Source organism: Chrysochloris asiatica, unplaced genomic scaffold (assembly GCF_000296735.1).
Source record: "Chrysochloris asiatica unplaced genomic scaffold, ChrAsi1.0 scaffold00050, whole genome shotgun sequence".
NCBI lineage: Eukaryota > Metazoa > Chordata > Mammalia > Afrosoricida > Chrysochloridae > Chrysochloris > Chrysochloris asiatica.
Genome location: NW_006408568.1, coordinates 600,278 through 620,412, shown reverse-complemented (window position 1 = coordinate 620,412; position 20,135 = coordinate 600,278). Strand labels below are relative to the sequence as shown.

Below are 20,135 nucleotides of genomic sequence, written 5' to 3'. Positions count from 1 at the left end.
TTTAGTTCAACCTGTTTTTACAATTGGTTCATTATTGCCTTGTAGTTTCATAAATTTGTCTGCCTTATTTTCTTCCGCCCGCCCCCCAGTTGAACCACTGGAAATACGTAGTAGTGGCTTCCGGCTGCGGAGGATGTTGTTTCCCATCTACTCTCGCTGATCCTAGAAATCGTTCTGGGAGGTGGCTCTTTCCTGCGGAGTTTTCTCGGTTCCTCGATGCACGTGCATTTTTTCTAGTTCTATATGGCGTCCGCCTCGGCCCAACCCGCGGCTCTGAGCGCCGAACAGGCCAAGGGTGAGGAGGCTCTGGGTGGAGTGTCTGATGGGGGAGGGTACGGCAGACGACAGGGAAGGGAGATGGCTGCAGTCGACGGGGGCGGGGAGCGCCGCGTACAATCTCTGCTAAGTGGGGTCCTTGACCCCTAGAGCGAAGGATTCTGGGACCAATTTTATTAGGTTACCAACCGCTCAGTCCCCTAATTATATCTCCTTCCCTACGCTCTCGGCTGGGCCCGCCTGCTGTGCCCCGACGCTGACGCTTGGACGCCTTCTTGGGGTACCTTTTGGGGCGCAGTGGTCCTGGCTGAGGTCATCCAGGCATTCTCGGCTCCGGAAAACGCCGTGCGCATGGATGAAGCTCGGGATAACGCGTGCAATGATATGGGCAAGATGCTGCAATTTGTTCTGCCCGTGGCCACGCAGATCCAGCAGGAGGTCATCAAAGCCTATGGCTTCAGCTGCGACGGGGAAGGTGGGTTGGACGGTGATCCAGGTGGATCTGGAATCGGTAGTTCCACTTCTTGCCACTTGGCGGCAGCCACTATCTAACAGTATTGGCTCTCAGAACCCAGAGGCGACATTGATCTTGTGCCAGGCGAAGACCTAGGTGGTTTTGTAGTTTGCCATTAATCAGTTTAATATCCTCATTGTTGTTTTTGTTAAGTGCCGTCAGTCAGTTACAACTCATAGCGACTCTGAATTGGGTTTCTAGTGGGTTTGAACCGCTGACCTTGAGGTGGTTAGTAGTCCAGTGTGGATCGTACAGTGTCACCAAGACCACAGTATTCTCATTATTCTACTTTAAGACGAGAGATAGAGTCCAATAGTTAAGTATTCATTGTCGCAGCAGAGCTGGACTTGAACCAATCTTGTTAGTGTATTAGTGAGAAAATGGCTCGAGAGCTTGCTCTGCAGCCTCTCCAAGGTGTGGAAACAGTAATATTTGTTTAGGGCTTGGTTGTTAGATATCCTTGGTGAGATCTCCCTGTTCCTCAAGGGTGTTTTTCCATTCAGCCCAGCTGCTCCGTAATCTTCCTGTGCCTGATTGCAGACCTTGGATCTCTTGGGTACTTTACTGTGGATTCTTGTGACTAAAATGGCTCACCTGAGTGAGAGAACACACTCTTTGGGATATTTTTCATTCCCTGTACTCTCAGCCATGGATAGTGTAGACCAGGAAGAGGTTGATCCAAACCACCTAGAAACTGGTCCCTGGAGTGTGGGTTGATTGTCTATTCTTCCTTGCAGGTGTCCTTAAGTTTGCCCGCTTGGTCAAATCCTATGAAGCCCAGGATCCTGAAATGGCCAGTTTGTCAGGGAAGCTGAAGGCTCTGTTCCTGCCTCCAATGACCCTGCCGCCCCACGGGCCTGCTCCAGGTGGCAGTGTTGCTGCCTCCTGAGGGGCTTGGCCCTTCCCCATGGCCAGTGCTGCTTTGGGAAGAGGAAGACTTTGGCATTCCTAGAGGATAATAAATGTGTCTGTGATTTGGTCTTGGCCTCAGTCCTTTGTGATCCTACAGCCTTTTACCTCCTGTCTCCAGATTCCCTCACCTTTCCTGGCTGCCCTACCATTCCCTTTCCAGATCTTTCCTATGCTCCCTGCTGGGCCTAGCCCTGGCCCAAAGAAGGCCTCAGGCTCCTCACTCTTCTCCCAACTCAAGGAACGGTGAGAGAATGAACTGGTTCTTCAAAACCCTGAATGGGTGAGCAGGTCTGCTTGATGGCACTTCCAGGGTTTTCACTTAGGCCACTTGGTATCCTTATTGGTTGGTGTTCCCTTGGCCTAATTTACTTCCTGGTCTTTGCCCCTACCCACCCTCCACTGCTCTGCCAGGTGGAGCTCCAGGTGGCTCCTCCCCTCCCAAGGGAAGGCGGCACGGGACAGGCTCCTAAGGCTGAAGAGAAGTGGGTTGCTGTAGGCGGGTCTGAGGCTAGCCCCACCTCACCTGTCCCTGATCTAGGGGCTTGTCCTTTCCTTGTGTTGCCATTGGCCTGGCAGCCTGGATTAAGGAGGAAGTAGCTGGCTTCTGAGCACTTGTGTTCACCTGGCCGGGCCACTGTACTCTGCCCCTGACTCGGCCCCACCCCCTGTGGCCCTCTGTTTGTGACTGACTTCCCCATTCTTTCCTGGGAGATGCTGTCCCATGGGTAAGTCCCCTAAGGGCCCTACCTGGGTCCTACAGACTGTTTAATTGGTGAGGGGAGGGGTCTATGCTCATTCCAGCAGGCATCTGACCATGAATGTGACTGCCCTGAGCCTGCTCCGGGTCTCTTGTCCCTACATTCCCTTTGTCACCCCAAGATACATGGACCCCAGCCTCATTTATGCACTCTGCCACCACTTTTTTCTTATACTTTATCACTGACAGATCATATGTCTATCGTCACTCTCATATTTCTACCACTAGCCTGCTTTTGTCTCCTGCTAAGGATCTGTCCCCCTGGGTAACCCACATCATCTTAAGCTTGGCATGTCTGAAAGGCAAACCTGAGAAACTCTCCCATTCTACCCCCCTGCACGTCCTAGCTTCTGGCTTTGATTCCATTTTCTTTCAGTTTCCCTTAACTCCCTCTCTTTATTCATCCAACAAATAAATATCAAGCATCTCTTATTTGCTGTCTATTGTTTAAAATGCTGCCAATACCGTAGTCAGCAAGACAGTGCAGTCTCTGCTCTCATGGAGCTTACATTTTAGTGGGAGTTGGCAGACTAATCAACCCAATAAACAGAATAATGTTGGATCTTCTTGTTATGCACACAGTGAAACAGCTTCATGTGAGCAAGTGCCAGCCGAGCTAGGGAGATAACAAGCTAAAGAAACCAGGGTGGGCTTTTGAGCTGAGTCCTCTGGATTGGGAGGTAGTGATCAAGAGTCAAGGATCTCAGACAGAAGATATGGCAAATAGCATGTCTGAATCAAGAGTCAGCCAGTGGAAAGAGAGGCAGAGCCTGGGCAGATTAGGCCTTGTTGGAGTATAGGTACGGTAAGTGAAAACCTGGGTAGAGAGTGTTGTGAATTTGTGGGTTGGTTTTCCCTCATGTCCTGCTGATTACGATTTCTCACACTCACATCTGTCTCCTTCTTTGTGCCTGCACTGCCTCCCCATCTCACCCATTACAGGCAGTTCCCCTTATTGGATTCTTGTGGAGTCTTCTGGTCTCTGATCCCTTCCACATTCCTGCCATGGTCATTTCCCTACCAAATGGCTTGACAAGGCTCCCCCTCTGCAGAATCCTTCTTGGTTCCTCAGCCTGGCCTTGGGAGACCCTCTTCAAGGGGTCCCAGCTTCTCCAGACAGCTTTGCTTTGGCCACACTGCTCCACTCACACTCATCCCTGCTGCTGATGTGGGTCCTGCACATGCCACCTCAGTGCCTTTGCAGATGCTGCCCCTGGTGCGATGCCTGCTTCCTCCTTCTTCCATTTACTGGCTGTTCTGGCACCCAGCCCCATTGCCTACTGAAGTTTCTTCAGCCTCACGGTTGGTGTGGTGGAAAGGACAAGGCTGGGGTTTGTCTGCCTTCCTACTCACTAGCTTGTGACCTTGGGCAAGTTCCTTAACCTTCCTGAGCCTCAGATTTTGTTTCTAAAATTGGACTAGTAATACTAAATAGGGTTGAGAGGGTAGTAGTGATTCATGGTAGAATTCTTGCTTTCCGTGTGGGAGTCCCGGATTCAATTCCCAGCCCATTCACCTTATGCACACTCACCATTCTTATGTCAGTGGAGGCTTGCATGTTGCTGTGATGCTGAACACAGATGAACGAAGAAGAAAGGCCTGGTGATCAACTTCTGAGTTCAGTCACTGAAAAGCCTGCGGATCACAGCAATCTAATCTGATTGTGCATGGGGTTGCCCTGAATTGGTTGCTGACTTGAGGGCAGCTTGCTACAACAATTCTTGCATAAGAATTAATAATAAAATGTAAATTCTGTTGCCACTGAACTTCTACTACATAACAATTTTTTACATCACTGCAGTCAGCCTGCTCCATACCTTCAGAGTCAACCAACTTCAGGTTGAAAATACTTGGAAAAAACAAAAGCAATTTTAAGTGGTCAAAACAATTTTTCAAAGGTTAAGAGGAAACCTAGAGTGCTATTTTACATAGCATTTACACAGTATTAGGTATTATAAGTGACGTAGAGATCTTTTCAAGTCTATGAGAAGATTGTTGTTGTTAAGTGCCACTGAGTCAATTCTGATCCATAGTGAAGCTGTATAGAGTTTCCAAGGAGCAGCTGGTGAGCTTGAACCACCAACCTTGCAGTTCAAACAACTTTGCAGTCTGACGCATTAGCTCACAGCACCGCACCAGGACTCCATTACATAGGTTATATTCAAACACTACACCATTTTACAAAAAAAAACTTGGATACCTGAGAATTTTGGTATCGTGAGGTAGGGGAATGGGGGTCCTGGGAACAATCCTCAGCAAATACAGAAGAATGACTGTACTGTTAATAACAGCCCATTTATCAGGTAGGAATACTGAGACTCAGAGAAATTAAGTAACTTTCTATAGGTTATTTTATCTTATTTGCTCATCCAGACTATCTTTCTGATCTTTGTTCTTTATCTCCTTATCTTCCCAAAGAGATAATATTCTCTTTCAAATTACCATGCAGTGGTTTACTTTCTCAGTCGGCTTGAGCCTGTATCCTACTTTTAAAAAGTTGGGAAAATAATTCCTATGTTACAAGGCTCTCTGAGGCCCAAATAGGATTGTGTATGTACAAGTGCTCTGTGAACTCTGCCAAGATTGTTACTAGATTTTATTCTCCTGTCGAAGGGAAGCATTTTGTTTGAGCGTCTGGCTATCTTCTAACTTTGCACCCTTCAAAGTAATTCCTGCCTCTTTGATGGATCAGGAGTTTCTAGGTGCCTCAACCTATGTGAGTTTCCTTTCCATCAAGTGGGTTTAAGTTCCGGAAAGAGAGTGGTGTGGGGCCAGGATGCAGTGGGTGTTTAGTTCTGATCATGGACCTGCAACTTTTCGTGTGTTGTCTGGACTGTGTGTCCATGTGTGGGCCTTTACACCAGACCAGCTGCATGTGGGGATGGACATGGATGATAAGGTGGTGTAGTGTAGTAGCACTGTATGTGTGTCTAAGTGGTGTGCTTGTTGCGTATGTACTCATTTGCACATGATAAGCAGAGTATATATATTTGTGTGTGCAGGACCCAGAGGCTGTGCTTTGACACTTACTCTGTGCCCTGCATTGGCTTTGGGCATTCTAAAGTGAGCAAGGACAAGTCAGCCCCTATACAAAGGAGACTGTGTGCCCACGCTCTTCCTGCCCTGTGCTGTGGGATTTCATGGTCTTTCAGGGTAGCTGTCCAAGACTGAAAGGGTGGGCAATGCTGGGCTCCATGATAGATAGACTGAGGAAGTTTCCAGGGCACCAGAAAAGGAAGAACATATATGTACGCACACATACACAAAGGGTGAGGGGAGGGAAAGTTTTCTCAGGGTGGTGGTGGAAATTGATGTTTGCTGCTTCAAAAAAAATCTATTGAAGTAATTGTTATGGGAAAATTAGATTTTTGTTGGGCTTTAAAACTTTGTTACTTCAAAAAAAGTTTTGGATTGAAGCATAGCCTATAATGTCAATGTACATAAATATTAAGTATACAGTTTGATGAATTTCACATTTATGCGTGATTGTGTAGATAGATACCACACAGTCCTTAATGTTTCAGAAGCTTCCCAGAAAGTACTATCTCCTAGCCAATTTATTTTTATGAAGGTATACATGTGCATGGTATAACATTCAAAAGGCCCGGGGATGAGAAAAGGCTTGAGTTCCACAGGGCAGCCCAGGGGTCACGAGCATCTCTCAGAAGCAGTGGGGGCTCAGTGGTAGAGCTCTCCCTGGAGGAATCCTGGGTTTCATTTCCAGTCAATGCCCCTCATGCACAGCCACCATATGGGCTGTCAGTGAGCCTTGTGTTACTAGGAGACCTGGAGTGGTGTTGCAGGACTGGACTGCTAACGACAAGGTTGGTGGTTCAAACACATCAGCCACTCCTTGGAAACCCTATACAGGGTAGATATGAGTTGGAACTGACTTGACGGCACTTAATAACAACAATGATGATGAATAGATTTCAGCAGAACTTCCAGACTAAGCTGGACTAGGAAGAAAGGCCTGGGGATTGACTTCTGAAACCTACCAGTAAAAACCCCATGGATCATAATGGTCCAACCCCATTGTGCATGGGGTCGCCATGATTGGGGGACTATGCCCGCCCCTTCAGTCTTGAACAGCTACTCTGAAAGACAGCTAACATAGCAATGTGTCCCTCCCAGTCCTGCTCTCCAACCACTGGGTTCCCTGCCTGGAGGAAACCACCTATATACGTGCATCCTTTATTGAGATTCTTCCTTCTTGTTTTGATTTGGTGGTGCTTGTGTGTTAGAGAAAGCAGCACATGCTTTTAGTGTTGAGGACTCTAAAGGCCAACCAACTCTGAGACTCAGGTATAGGGTGAAGGGAACAAACATGGGGCTGTCTGGCTCTCTCCCTAACCAGCTTCCCTAGATCTGTGTCCCTTCCCATTCTGTTTCTTGGATCTGACTACACAGTGAGGGACAGGACAAAGGCCCAGGGATAAGAAAAGGCTTGAGTTTGACAGGGCAGCCCAGGGGTCATTTGTTCCATCTCTCTGCCAGTAATGGAGGGCAACCCTCCTGCTCTTAAGCATCTGCAAGCCCTTGACTTTTGGGAAATCTGTCCCCTCCCACTGTAGTCCCAATCGCCAAGAAGTCTCCCAACATTTGACCTTGGATTCACTGAGGGCTGGAATAGTTAAAATTATTGACTTTGGAACCAGACCATCTGGGTTTGAATCTTGACTGTCGCTTTCTAACTGGATGGGCTTAGACAAGTTATTTAAATTTCCTGAGTCACAGGTTCATTGCCTACAAAAGGGGGGTAAAGATAGTACCTATTTCATAGGACTATTGTGAAAGATGATGGTAGAAAGATGAGGCAGTCTGTTTCTATAAAGATTTATAGCCTTGGAAATTCTTTGGAGCCATTCTAGTCTGTGCTGTATGGTTGCTGTGAGTTGTAATGGACTGAATGACAGTGACCTTATTGTGAGGGATAAATCAGATAAGGTATGTAAACAACATTGTAGGATCATGTCTCACATAGTATACGTAGTAAAAGAGAAAACATAAACAAAAAACCCCAAACCTATTGCTGTCCGGTCAGTTCTAACTCATCTCGACTCTGCAGGACAGAGTAGAACTGCCCCATGCAGGTTTCCAAGCCTGTAAATCTTTATGGGAGGAGACTGCCACATCTTTCTCCAGTGGAACAGTCAAGTGCTTAACCACTGCAGCATTAGAGCTCTGTAGCATATAGTCGTCATTATCCTTCTTCTTAGCTTGGACCAGGGAGGGCTGTGTAGCAATAGCTGGTGAAGAAGGAAGAGGGGGTGTGTGACTTTGGGTTCACGCATATGAAGCATGATCTTTGCCTGAGGGTGCAAAGCACATGTGTTCTAATTTCATATGTTATCACATGTATGAGTGCCATGTTCCTCAAGCTTTTGATGACAGACTTGTGGGGAGTGGGGCCCCATCCCCCGCCTCCCGCACTGCCACTTAGCTCTGCTGCTCCACACTTTGCTCTGAAAATGAGAAGTACAAGTGAGTTCCCCCAAGGGGTCGGCCGCGCCCCTTCCTGTCCCCGCCCTGTAGGCTGCCCCAGGCCAGTACAGTGGCAGCCCCAGAACCAGGACTGCAGGGGTGCTGAGACAGTCTGGGCACTCAGAGCTGGGTTTGAAGTTCAGCCTCAGTGTTCTGCACCTGCCCCAGACTAACCAGCAGCACCTCACCCTCATTGTTGTACCCCTTACTCTCGGGGAACCCCCAGGATGGTGAGGTAAGGGCCTGGGACCTACAGTAGGCAGAAGGCAATGGTGTCTGGGACTAAGGGGACCTCCCTCATGGCCTTAACCTGGCTCCCAGGTGGTTTCACCGAGACCTCAGTGGGCTGGATGCGGAGACCCTGCTGAAGGGCCGAGGTGTCCATGGGAGCTTCCTGGCTCGGCCCAGTCGCAAGAACCAGGGTGACTTCTCCCTCTCCGTCAGGTAGGTGCCCCTCAACTCTGACCAGCAGGGCCAGCATTTTGGTGTTGGTCCAGGCCTGAACCAGTCTCTCAGGGTTCCAGCATGGCAGTGCCAACTCCCCAGCCCTCAGCCTTGTATGTGTCTAGACCATTGCTCTCACCCCAGCGTGTTCTCTGTCCCTGTCTGTGTCTACCCTGTCCCTGTGTGCACCTTATACTCGGGACCCTCAGCTGACCCTCCATCCTGTACCCATGCACCCATGGGCCTCACTACTTGGTGCCCTGCAGGGTGGGAGATCAGGTGACCCATATTCGGATCCAGAACTCAGGGGATTTCTATGACCTGTACGGAGGGGAGAAGTTTGCGACACTGACGGAACTGGTGGAGTATTACACTCAGCAGCATGGCGTCCTGCAGGACCGAGATGGTACAACCATCCACCTCAAGTACCCGCTCAACTGCTCGGACCCAACCAGTGAGAGGTGAGGGCCTTCTCAGCCTGACCACAGCACCACCAAACCCTCCACCCCTTCCTGCTCCACTTCAGGGCACTGTGAGCATCTTCCCTCCATGATTGCCTGGGACCAGTGTTTCAGAGGACCAGCCTCCTAACCCTTCCTACTTAACCTCGAGAGAGCAAAAGAAGGTCAATTCCCCCTGCTCCAGATTCCTTGTCAGCTGGCAGCCCAGGCCTGACGAGTACCAAAGCAGCTACTCCTCGTGGCTGGTCCTTTCATAGTAGACAACTCTGTTATTAGAAAGCTCTTCCTTCTATGGAACTGAATTGGTCTGCCTACAACTACCCCATTTCCCTGTACAGGTTAATACAGTGAGATGTTGATGTTGAGGATGTTAATCATAGGGGCTAACATTTTTATTAGGACACTTAATGCCTTATCTCAGCAACCCAGTGAGGCTGGGGCTGAGTAGACCTTGACCAGACTCTTGGCCTACACATAGATATTTGAAAACAGTGTGTAACATTGTCATATGTGTCCAAGACAGCATGGCTAATACTCAAGGCATTTTCCCTCCCCTTCTTTTTTTTTAGCTTCAAAGATGGGGTCCCTAGAACTGAGTTGGCAACTGTGGTCTTCCCAAGACCTGGTGGAACAGGGGGAAGCTGAGTGCTCAGCTATACTGAAAGTCTGCCCACAAGGCTAATTTTAGCAGTTGCATCCCAAAGACAGCTCCTATCAGGCTTACGAGCAATGGAACAAGCCTAGATCTTTTCATGGGAATTTCTGAGGCCAGGGCAACTTGCCCTTGTCCTATATTTGTGTAGTGATTGTTAAAATGGTGCTGAACCTTGATTTTGTCCTTTTCAAGTCTGAGATTCACATCTTTACATTTATATCAATATCGTTGTCCAAGTCACAGATTCAAACATACTTGGATAATGCTGAGGAAGAAGCCCTGTGACCCACCATTGGCAAGATCTTTCCAGTTAACATAAAGCCATTGATTCCTTTTCCTCTTCTAGTCTGGAAGCCCAAGAGTGACTTTCCTTATGGCTACCATCCTTAGTATTTCCTTGAGTCTGTTGGCTACCTCTTGCCTTTCCCCATGTAACTTGTATGGAGATTTTGCCATCTAGACTCTCTTTATCTCCTATGTCTCCTCTTTCTCCTCATCCCTATCTGTCTTGTTGGAGATGGAGAATGGGTGGGTAAAAACCATAGAGCTTGGCAGAAGCACAGAGGAAAGCCAGGGTAGATCTAGAGTATGGGCTGGAGGGTGGGGGAGAATGGGCTGGGTATTAAGACCAGGGAAGCTGACTCTAAGAGGCCCCTTTGGATTACTCAAGGCCTCTGCAGGCTCAGAAGCCTGGGTCTTACCCCATCCTCAAGCAAGGTCTCTGAACCCGAGAGTGTGTGGGAGTCTCTTCCTCTAGACTTCAGCTGGTGTTCCCTGTGTTTGGCTGCTGTCCCTCCTCTTCCTTGGGAATTTGCATTTGTCCCTGCAATGGCTAATTCTCTGCCTGTGGTCAGCCTGTATTTGCATGGGAACTTCCTCATCCTGGGGCTGGAGGAGGGGCTTAGCCTCCCCCTTCCCCACCTGGGGGGCCTAACCCTGTCCCTGCCAGGTGGAGTAGGGTGCTCAAGGGTGGGGCAGGAGGCTCTGGAGGTTTCTGAGTTGGAGTCTCCCCAGGGAAAGGGTAAGATGGGGCAAGACAGACTGGCCCCCTCCCTCCTTCCCCCCCCATCCCTGCGGTTGGAAAATGTCCCCCCTCCTTCCCCTGGTCCCTGGGCTGAGGAAACCTCACAACCTCACTTCTCACTCTCTCCCCAGAAGGAGTTTTGTGTTTTTTCCATCACGTGGTTTCCTGTGGGGCTGGGCATTGTGGGGCTACAGTTTCCTCTTGGGAAGGGGGTGTGCTTTGGGGAAAAGTCCTAGTTCTGCTTTCTGCCCTCCCCTTTGAGCCCCTTTGAGCTCAAGCCTCCCCTTGGGTGACATCATCCTGGGCCCCCCAGAGCCCCCCAAGCCTCTCTCCCCTAGCTGAGCTGTTTGTCTCTCCTGCCTCCCAGAGGGCGTGCTCCCCATTATGCTCCCTGGTGACTTCCGTCTCTCCCCAGCTCAGGTCATGCTGTGTGGTTTGGCCTCTGCAGGCTTTTCTCTTTGTCTCCAGTCTCTTTCCTCAGCCTAGTTGTCTCTTTCATGGAGACTCTTCCTCAGTCTCATGTCTGCAACTATTCTGGATCATACCTACCTTTCTGTCTGTCGCTATCTTAAACTTTCAGAGGAAAGCTGTGTGATGAGGTGGGCTCAGCATGCAAGCAAAGCCTTATTGTATTTCCCAAGGTGGCCTCATATCAGCCAGTGGCCTTGTTGGGTCACTGTGCAATTGCTTAGTCTCAGTTTCCTCATCCGAAATACAAGGATACTATCTTTTTTTTTTTTTTAAGGTCCATTTAGAGCAATGGGCTCAAAAACGCAAAAGTAATGGATTTGAAAGTATTGAGCACAGTGTCTGGCATGTAGCTTCTCTGCCTCTCTCAGTGAGAGTCACAGTTTCTTCATCTCAGTGTCCTGACTCTGGGGCCTAAAGTTCAACTTCCACAATGCTGTCCTTTTTAGGTGGTACCACGGCCACATGTCTGGGGGGCAGGCAGAGACACTGCTACAGGCCAAGGGTGAGCCTTGGACATTTCTCGTACGTGAGAGTCTCAGTCAGCCTGGAGACTTTGTGCTGTCTGTACTCAGTGACCAGCTCAAGGCTGGCCCAGGCTCCCCACTCAGGGTCACCCACATCAAAGTCATGTGTGAGGTAAGGCTGCTGGGCAGAATCAAGTCCTGGAGGTTGGGTTGGGGAGGCACCCAGCTGGGGCTCCCTTCTGTGTCCTAGCACTAGGGGTGGGAAGGGTCGGTCTGGGCTTGGGTCCTGAGAGGGAGACTCAGGTCCTGTGGGGTGGCCTTATTTGGGACCCACAGGGTGGACGATACACTGTGGGCGGTTCAGAGACCTTTGACAGCCTCACGGACCTGGTGGAGTATTTCAAGAAGACGGGCATTGAGGAGGCCTCAGGTGCTTTTGTCTACCTGCGACAGGTGAGTGATAGGCTAGTCTGCCTCCTTCCTTCCCAAGAGCAACTCGCTAGAGGTGTGAGCTTCCTGGGTCCCTAAGTGACTGACTCCTATCACCCCCCACCCCTAGCCGTACTACGCCACACGGGTGAATGCAGCTGACATTGAGAACCGGGTCTTGCAACTCAACAAGAAGCAAGAGTCAGAAGACACAGCCAAGGCTGGCTTCTGGGAGGAATTCGAGGTATGTGATGGAGGTGGCAGGGCGGGGGCAGCAGAGACAGGGTCCTCATCCTAGTGACCTGTTCCTTCTCTCCCCACCTCTGACATGGTTTGCCCCACATTGTCTCCACTGATGCCCCATTTCTCTCTCACCCCCAGAGTCTCCAGAAGCAGGAGGTGAAGAACTTGCATCAGCGGCTGGAAGGGCAGAGACCAGAGAACAAGAGCAAGAACCGATACAAGAACATCCTTCCCTGTGAGTATCCTATACCCAGGCAGCTGCCTGACCTCCCTTCCTTTCCCATGAGCAGGGAGATTCCCCTATCCCATAGTTCTCAGTCCCTACTCAAGGAGAGTCCATTTTCCCTAGAAGACGTTACCTTCCTAGCCCATTGACCTCCATCCACCCCTCAACAGAGCCTCCCTATGCCCACGAGGCAGACTGCCTACCCCCAGCCTTCTCCTTTCTAGACCTTGATCCCTCCCACCCCATCCGGACCCTCCACTCCATCCAGACTCAATCCCATTCAAAACCTCAACACCATTCAGACCCCCACCAAATCCAACCCCCCACTTCATGCAGAGACACCACCCCACCCAGAACCCCCACTCCAGAACCCCTATTCCATTCAGGTCCACTCCATCCAGATCCTCACTCCATCTAGATCCTCTACCCCATTCAGAACCCCCACTCCATCCAAACCCCTACCCCACCCAGACCATCACCCAATCCAGACCCCACCCTACCCAGACCCCCACTCCATCCAGATCCCCCACCCCATTGAAACCCCTCACTCCATCCAGACCCCCACCTCACCCAGATCCCCTACCTGATCCAGACCCCCTACTTGATCCAGATCCCCAAACCATCCAGAACCCCCATCCCATCGAGACCTCCACCCACCCAGACTCCCCATTCCATCCAAACCCTCCACCCCATCCAGACGCCTGGCCCCTGACCAGCACAGTCCTTTGTGAGGCTTGTGGCTTCTGAGACAAGATGGCCTCTAAGCTGAGGAAAGGTTGACCTTTCTCTGCTTCCTCCCTGTCTACTCCAAGTTGACCACAGCCGAGTGATCCTGCAGGGACGAGACAGTAACATCCCGGGATCGGACTACATCAATGCCAACTACGTCAAGGTACAGAGGAAAGGCTCTGGAGCGTCCTGTGTCATGGGGATACCTAGGTCCAGAGAGATCTGGTCAGAATCAAAGCTGGAGTCATGGGTGGGTGGGTGGGTGGGTGGATAGTGGGAGACAGGGCCTGACCCAGGCGGGTGGGTGGGTGGGTGGATAGTGGGAGACAGGGCCTGACCCAGGCCAGGAGGCTCAGTTTCTCTGCATTTGTGTTTAGAATCAGCTGCTAGGCCCCGACGAGAACTCTAAGATTTACATCGCCAGCCAGGGCTGCCTGGAGTCCACAGTCAATGACTTCTGGCAGATGACGTGGCAGGAGCACACCCGTGTCATCGTCATGACAACCCGAGAGGTGGAAAAAGGCCGGGTAGGCAGAGCCCCCATGTCCTCCCAATACTTGTTGCCCACCACCGTTAAACCAAAAGAAACTTTGAACAGAGGACAGAAAGGGACCTTAGAGGGCAAGGATCCAGGCCTTTTTGGGAAACAGGCCCAGAGACAGAAACTTGACTTTATGTCGCAACTCCCAGATCCCTGCTTCCAACCACAAGCTCTCCTAAGCTCTAGACCTAAGTTTTAAACTGGCCTTCTTCTTTCTTAATGTGTCCCAAAACAATCACCCTCCCAATGCCCCAGGTACTTCTCCCAGAGGGTCTTCCAAACCAGAAACATGAGCATCATCCCTGCCACTCTCTCTCCTGCCCAATCCAGGCAGTAGCCCCCTCTGTTCTCTTGGAGTCTGCCCCTCACCCCATAGCCCAGCTGACCCCTTGGCCTGGAGGCTGCCCTTCTATGCCAATCTGCAATGAAGTCAGTGATACCGTCCAAAGCACGATGTAGATCAAATTGCTCCCTCTCTGAAAACCCTTTGATGTCTCCCAATTCCCTTCAGAATAAAGTCACAGTCTAAGAGCTGGCACTTGAAGCCTGATGGCTTCCCTCTAGGCCCCATGCTTCCTATAACACTTAACTGCCTCATGGACCGGGCTCGGTCACATTTCTGCACCTCTGCATGAGTTTGTTTTCTGCTAGGAAATGACTGTGTCTCTCCACACTACTGGCGGACTCCTTGTATTTGAAGACAGCTCAAATGCTACCTCCTGGGAACAGTACCTCAGATTTCTGCCTCAACCTAGGGAGTGCATGCCACTTTCTCAGTGTGTCTTATGCTTTTCCTGTTCTCTAGTCTCCCTGCCCCACTGGCTTGCAAATTCCTAGAGGGCCCAGGGCCCAGGCTGTGTGTTATTCGGGTTTTGTAATTCAAGCCTGGTTTGACAAACCAGGGGTACAACTGTGCCTCATTTGGGGTTTAATGAATGAATAAGTAAGGTGAGATGACTGGCCAGGCTCCGCTGACTGGGGGTGAATTTGCTGAATCTAGATGCCAGGTCTGTTTCTTGGCCAGCTTGCCCACTCGATCAAAGAATGTTTGATTGAGCTAGCTACCAACCCCTCAGGACCTGGAACAGAACGGCCTAAAATGGCCCTCGTGCCTGCTTCTGTGCCTCATGCCCACCCCACCCTTCCTTTTCAGAACAAATGTGTCCCATACTGGCCAGAGGTGGGCACGCAGCGTGCTTATGGGCTCTACTCCGTGACCAACTGTAGGGAGCATGACACATCTGAATACAAACTCCGCACCTTGCAGGTCTCCCCGCTGGACAATGTGAGTGTCTCCCACCCTGGCCTACTCCTACTTTAGTCTTATTCTGTGGCCTGGCTGGGTGGGGTGTTGTATGGGAATGGGAGTCATTGACCCTGTGTACTTGGCCCAGGGGGACCTAGTTCGAGAGATCTGGCATTACCAGTACCTGAGTTGGCCTGACCACGGGGTCCCCAGTGAGCCTGGGGGTGTCCTGAGCTTTCTGGACCAGATCAACCAGCGGCAGGAAAGTCTGCCTCATGCAGGGCCCATCATTGTGCATTGCAGGTGAGAATAATAGCAATGATGTTAGTAACAAATAGGAGCAAAATAATCACTGACAAGTAAATACTGCTAAGTGCTGTGCGGGCTTTTAAACAATTCACACAATTAACCTGCTTAATGCCTTCCAGTCACTCCAAACTTTTCTGGGTTTCCTGGTAGCTCCAAACTCATAGGTGGAACTTTGCTGGCACCAACCCCACTATTTGGCTTTCTCTGAGACTTCTCATCCAATCCAGTCCTGTCCAAGTACAGGTGTGGAAACTGAGGCCCAGTGACTTTCCAGGTCACCTACTAGTCCGTGGGAGGGACTTGATTGACACCCACAGTAGATCCAACTCCCTCTCACCCTTGCTTTTTCACATGGTTCTCCTCAGTCTATGGCTCCAGGCCTTCCATTTGGGGTTCCTGTGACTTCTCATCCCTGAGGGGCTTTAGACATCCTCATGGCTCCTCCCAGGGTTGTAAACGGCAGGGTTGAGGTGATCTTTAGAAGGGGCATGCAGTACCAACTGCACTGGAGAAGCCCTGTGAACCATCTCCCTGTTCCTGCAGAGGTGGGGATGTGGGACAGCAAGGCGGAGCAAGGGTGTCAACAGGTCTGAGGTGGGTGTCCCTCGGAGGAAACTGCTGGGCAGGCCCAACTGAAGGCCAATGGAAGGATCTCCCAGCAGGTAAAGGGGTCAGGACAGAAGCTGCCTGTTTAGACTCCAGCTCTTCCACTAACTGTCTGTGCGATCTGGTACAAATAACTTCTGGACCCTTGAGGTTCTTTTCTGTTAAATAAGGACAGTAAAGATTTCAAAAATTTGTGGAAAAATTCCATGATCTCTCAATTCCATGAACTTTTTGAAGCCTCCTTGTAGGTGTTTCATTGGGCGGTTGTGAGGGGTAAGTAAGATCATATCATTGTGTCTGTGATACACAAACCTTCAAAAGATAGATGCTGTTAGTGGTTTAGTAACTACTACCGGGCAGGGAATAGGGGGAAATGAGAAGCTGCTTTGTCCTCTTCTCTTCCGTTCCCACCATGTGACCCCAGGCCTGGCCTGGCCTGTCGGGGCCTCTGACTTCCTCCCTCTTCCCATTAGTAGCTGTTATCCTAGGGCAGGGCTGGGTGGGCTGAATCTGGAGCTGCTCATATGCTATCTTGGAGCCCAGGCATCTCCCTCTCAGGGGCAATCCCAGCCCCCCAAAACACCCTCCTGCTGGCACTACTACCTTCTTGCCCCCTCCTACCACCACCACACATACATCCTCACACATGTCTTAAAATCCCCACAGCCTTTATTTAGATGTTGCAAGAAGGAAGTGGGTTTTGGGGTTTATTTTTGACAATCTGGGCTTGAAATTAGACAGGCGCTCAGGACACTGGCCTGACAGACCTACCCAGAGGAGGCAGGACTGGGGTCTGCATGAGGATGAGGGTTGCAAGGTCTGTTTGTCTAAAGGGAGACAGAGGGTGGGGAAGGAAGGAGACTTTACATGGTACGTCTTTCAAGTCTCCTGACCTCATGTCTCAAGGACTGCCCCTTCCCTGTCATCAGAGTTTGAAAAAAAAGGGAAATGAAGCCCTATAGAGAGATATTCCAAATGTAACTTTTGAATAGAGGGTGGCTGTGGGTACGTGATAGGATGGAAGTGGGCAGAGTACCTATGGGCACAAGCCTGGCTATGGTGGGACTGGAAGTTCTAGATCTTCTGGGGTGTTGGAGCAGCCACCAGTCAGGAATTCCAAGGTGAGGCAGGAAGTGGAGGAGTGGAGTGCTAGGAAGGACAATGATGGCAGCATCTGGGAGCCCCCACAAAACCCTTGGCTGAAGTGGAAAACACAGGGCAGGGTTGGCTGACTTCTGCCCCTTGCTCATAGCTAGGTGTCCCTGGACCCATCATCTCCTCATGCTGGAGCTTGGTTTTCTTTGTCTCCTGCCCAATGGCTGGAGCTGGGCCCTGGAGCCCTTCCTCGTGAGGTGCTGACTGGCCTCTGATGGCGCCCCTCTCTCTGCAGTGCGGGCATTGGTCGGACAGGCACCATCATCGTCATTGACATGCTCATGGAGAGCATCTCCACCAAGGGTGAGAGGCGCCTCTAGGAGCACAGCATGGGTGGTGGGAGAGTGACTCCTCTGTACCCACCTCTGCCTGGGGCCTGCTGTCTGACTGCTGCCCCTGCCCAGGGCTGGACTGTGACATCGACATCCAGAAGACGATCCAGATGGTGCGGGCGCAGCGCTCGGGCATGGTGCAGACTGAGGCGCAGTACAAGTTCATCTATGTGGCCATTGCTCAGTTCATTGAAACCACCAAGAAAAAGCTGGAAATCATGCAGGTGTGTGCAGAGCAGGGCCTGGTGGGGCTGTGGCGTCGGGGGTGGACAGGGAGGGTGGTGGGCCACACCTGGCTCTGCTGGGACTACCTTTTCCACCACGCCTCTGTCCACAGTCCCAGAAGGGTCAGGAGTCAGAGTATGGGAACATCACCTACCCCCCAGCCATGAAGAATGCTCATGCTAAAGCCTCCCGCACTTCCTCCAAGTGAGTGACCCCTGCCTGCTATCCCCAGCTCTGGAGAGGACCTACGCTGAACTTGGGGACATGGGTCCCAGTTCATACTTGGTTCTTATTACCACTGTCACAAGGCTTTCCCAAGTGCCCACTGTGTGTGGCCTATTCTCGGTACCAGCAGTGGGCTGATGTATGCGATACGTCTAGTATAGCGTAGGGCTAGTGACCAAGTTGCCTCGCTTACCTGGCCTCAGTTTGTTCACCCCAGAGATGGGGTGGTGCTAAGAACTCTGCAGGTGCTGGATGACTGTCTCCTGGTCTGAGCCAATGGCCTGCACCCCTCACTCCCTCATGTAGACACAAGGAAGATGTCTATGAGAACCTGTGCAGTAAGAACAAGAAGGAGGAGAAGGTAAAGAAGCAGCGGTCAGCAGACAAGGAGAAGAACAAGGGTTCTCTCAAGAGGAAGTGAGCGGACACCTTCCCAAGGTGGCCATGGTAATGGCCTACTGCGGCTCTGGGTCTCTTCTCCTCCTCCCTGCCTTGCTCTCAGTGTCCCCTGGGTCCATGGCCACACCTCACCCCGCCCTCCCCAGCTGCTTCTTGTGGCTGCCCTGCCGCTGCTACCAGGTTCCAGCCACTCCTCTTACTCCCTTTCTTCCTTTTTTCCTGCAGCCTCAGCCCTGACCCCCTCACAGAGGCTCCAGTGGATGACCTACTGAACCTTGGAAGCCCCCATTCCATTGTATTTAAATGACTGTGTCTCCACCTCCCTCTCCTGGACACTGTATATAGCCCAGCAAGGGCCTGTTCCCTTCCCCCCTCCCCCCCCCCAGGGCCAGAGGCCCTTCTTCTCTTGTAAATAAAGCCACTTGGTCACTCTGTGTGTGTGTGTGTGTCCTCTAACTCTGTGTGTGTGGGAGTGGGTAGAGAGAACCTCAGCCTGCAGTTCTGGGTTGGAGGTGGGCAGGGAAGTGGTCTGTGTGGGTGAGCAGATACTCAGCCACACAGATGTGATGCGCTGAGCAAGTTCAGGGTGGCCTTGGGCAAGGGACCACTGTCTCTTTTCTTGCCTCCACCCTCCCTCATATAAAAGATCACTGAGCTAATGCATAGAGCCCTGGTGTGGTGTTGTAGGATAAGTATTGGACCGGTAACTGCTAGGTCGACAGTTCAAACACACCACTTGCTCTTGGAAACACCCTATACAGGGTCACTATGAGTTGGCACTGACTTGACAGCATACAGCAGCAGGAGAGAACTAATGGATGATCAATCATGAAAATGACAACAATAATCTATTGGTGTTGGCCATGGGCCAAACCAAAACCCAGCTGTCCTGGAGTGGATTCTCAGTCATGGCGACCCCATGTGTGTCAGAGTTAAACTGTGCTCCCTGAGGTCACCAAGTCTTTCTTCCGCACCCCTCTGGTGGGTTTGCACTACTTGGGAACTCCTTGCTATAGGTCAGTTGCTGCTTAAAAGACTACATGTATTATTTGATCTAGGTCCTTTATCATTCTCATTTGACAGTAGAGGAAACCAAGACATGAAAAGATCAAATAATTGGCTTCAAGATCACAGGCAAGATTGTAGCAGTACAATCTGGCTTTCGACCAGGCAGGGAGTCTGCCCCTACACTTACCAGGGAGATGCATATGGGGGACACTGAGGGGAATACAACAACATACCCCTGATGCTGACCCTCAGATCCAAGCACTAACATTAATAAAAGCCAGGAGTATAGACTGAATGCCTGTCTCCCCAGGCCCACAACTCATCTGGGCCAAGATGGGGCTATGTGAGTGCCCCATTTATCCTCTGGCTGAGGTCACCTTCCCCAGTGTCCACATTGGCCTTCCAGCAACTCCTATGTGCCAAGGTTTTATCTTCACTTACAACATTAAGCCCATGGGTAAGCACTGTCCCTGCTAACTGGGAGAGCTAAGAAGTGAGGTTGGACCTTGGAGCAACGTAAGTTTGACTTCACTTATTCAACAAATGCCTTGTGTGTGTCCACTGTATTGCAGGAACTGGACTAGTGGTGGTAACTTAATGGTGGACAGATAGATAGTTTCCACCCTCACAGGGCTTAAGATACTGGTGGGGAATATCCCAGGAACAATCCACAAACATGTAAAATAGTTACCAGCCAGTATTAAGAAGGAAGCAAACAAAGGGATAGGAGAGAGAGCAATACAATAACTCACTGGAGCCTTGGTGGCCCTCCAGGGGGTGAGTGGGTGGGGCAATCACCTGGCGCCTCAGGGCCCCTCTCCCAGCAACGCCTTCCCAGCCCAGCAAAGCTGCACAAAGGAAAGGTGAGGTCCCACCCCTTCTAACCGCCTTTGGGCTGGGACTTCGACTGCTGGAGGGATGCAGGTGGGTACGGAGTAGCTCTGCTCCTGTGTGGGGGCTGCTCTAGCCTGCAGGACTGGTGGGAAGGTTGAAAAACTTT

The 20,135-nt window shown here is 50.9% G+C and overlaps 2 protein-coding genes across 3 annotated transcripts; both read left to right on the top strand.

Moving 5' to 3' along the window:
- Nucleotides 1-243: 243 nt before the first annotated feature.
- On the top strand, nucleotides 244-1,679 carry LOC102816597 (chromosome unknown open reading frame, human C12orf57). The gene is made up of 3 exons (XM_006862625.1): nucleotides 244-295; nucleotides 575-751; nucleotides 1,528-1,679. The coding sequence occupies exons 1-3, from the start codon at nucleotides 244-246 to the stop codon at nucleotides 1,677-1,679; spliced, it is 381 nt and encodes a 126-aa protein (XP_006862687.1).
- Nucleotides 1,680-2,413: 734 nt separating this feature from the next.
- On the top strand, nucleotides 2,414-18,175 carry PTPN6 (protein tyrosine phosphatase, non-receptor type 6). 2 transcript variants are annotated; one of them, XM_006862623.1, is made up of 15 exons: nucleotides 2,414-2,427; nucleotides 8,265-8,387; nucleotides 8,654-8,848; nucleotides 11,445-11,634; nucleotides 11,799-11,915; nucleotides 12,022-12,135; nucleotides 12,273-12,369; nucleotides 13,173-13,252; nucleotides 13,467-13,616; nucleotides 14,784-14,915; nucleotides 15,025-15,179; nucleotides 17,182-17,249; nucleotides 17,351-17,502; nucleotides 17,616-17,707; nucleotides 18,035-18,175. In XM_006862623.1, exons 1-15 carry the CDS (start codon nucleotides 2,414-2,416, stop codon nucleotides 18,147-18,149), a joined length of 1,794 nt encoding a protein of 597 aa, XP_006862685.1. In that variant the 3' UTR covers nucleotides 18,150-18,175. The 2 variants fall into 2 exon arrangements, with proteins under 2 accessions (XP_006862685.1, XP_006862686.1); XM_006862624.1 differs by lacking the exon at nucleotides 2,414-2,427 and adding an exon at nucleotides 7,922-8,178.
- The last annotated feature ends 1,960 nt before the right edge of the window (nucleotides 18,176-20,135 follow it).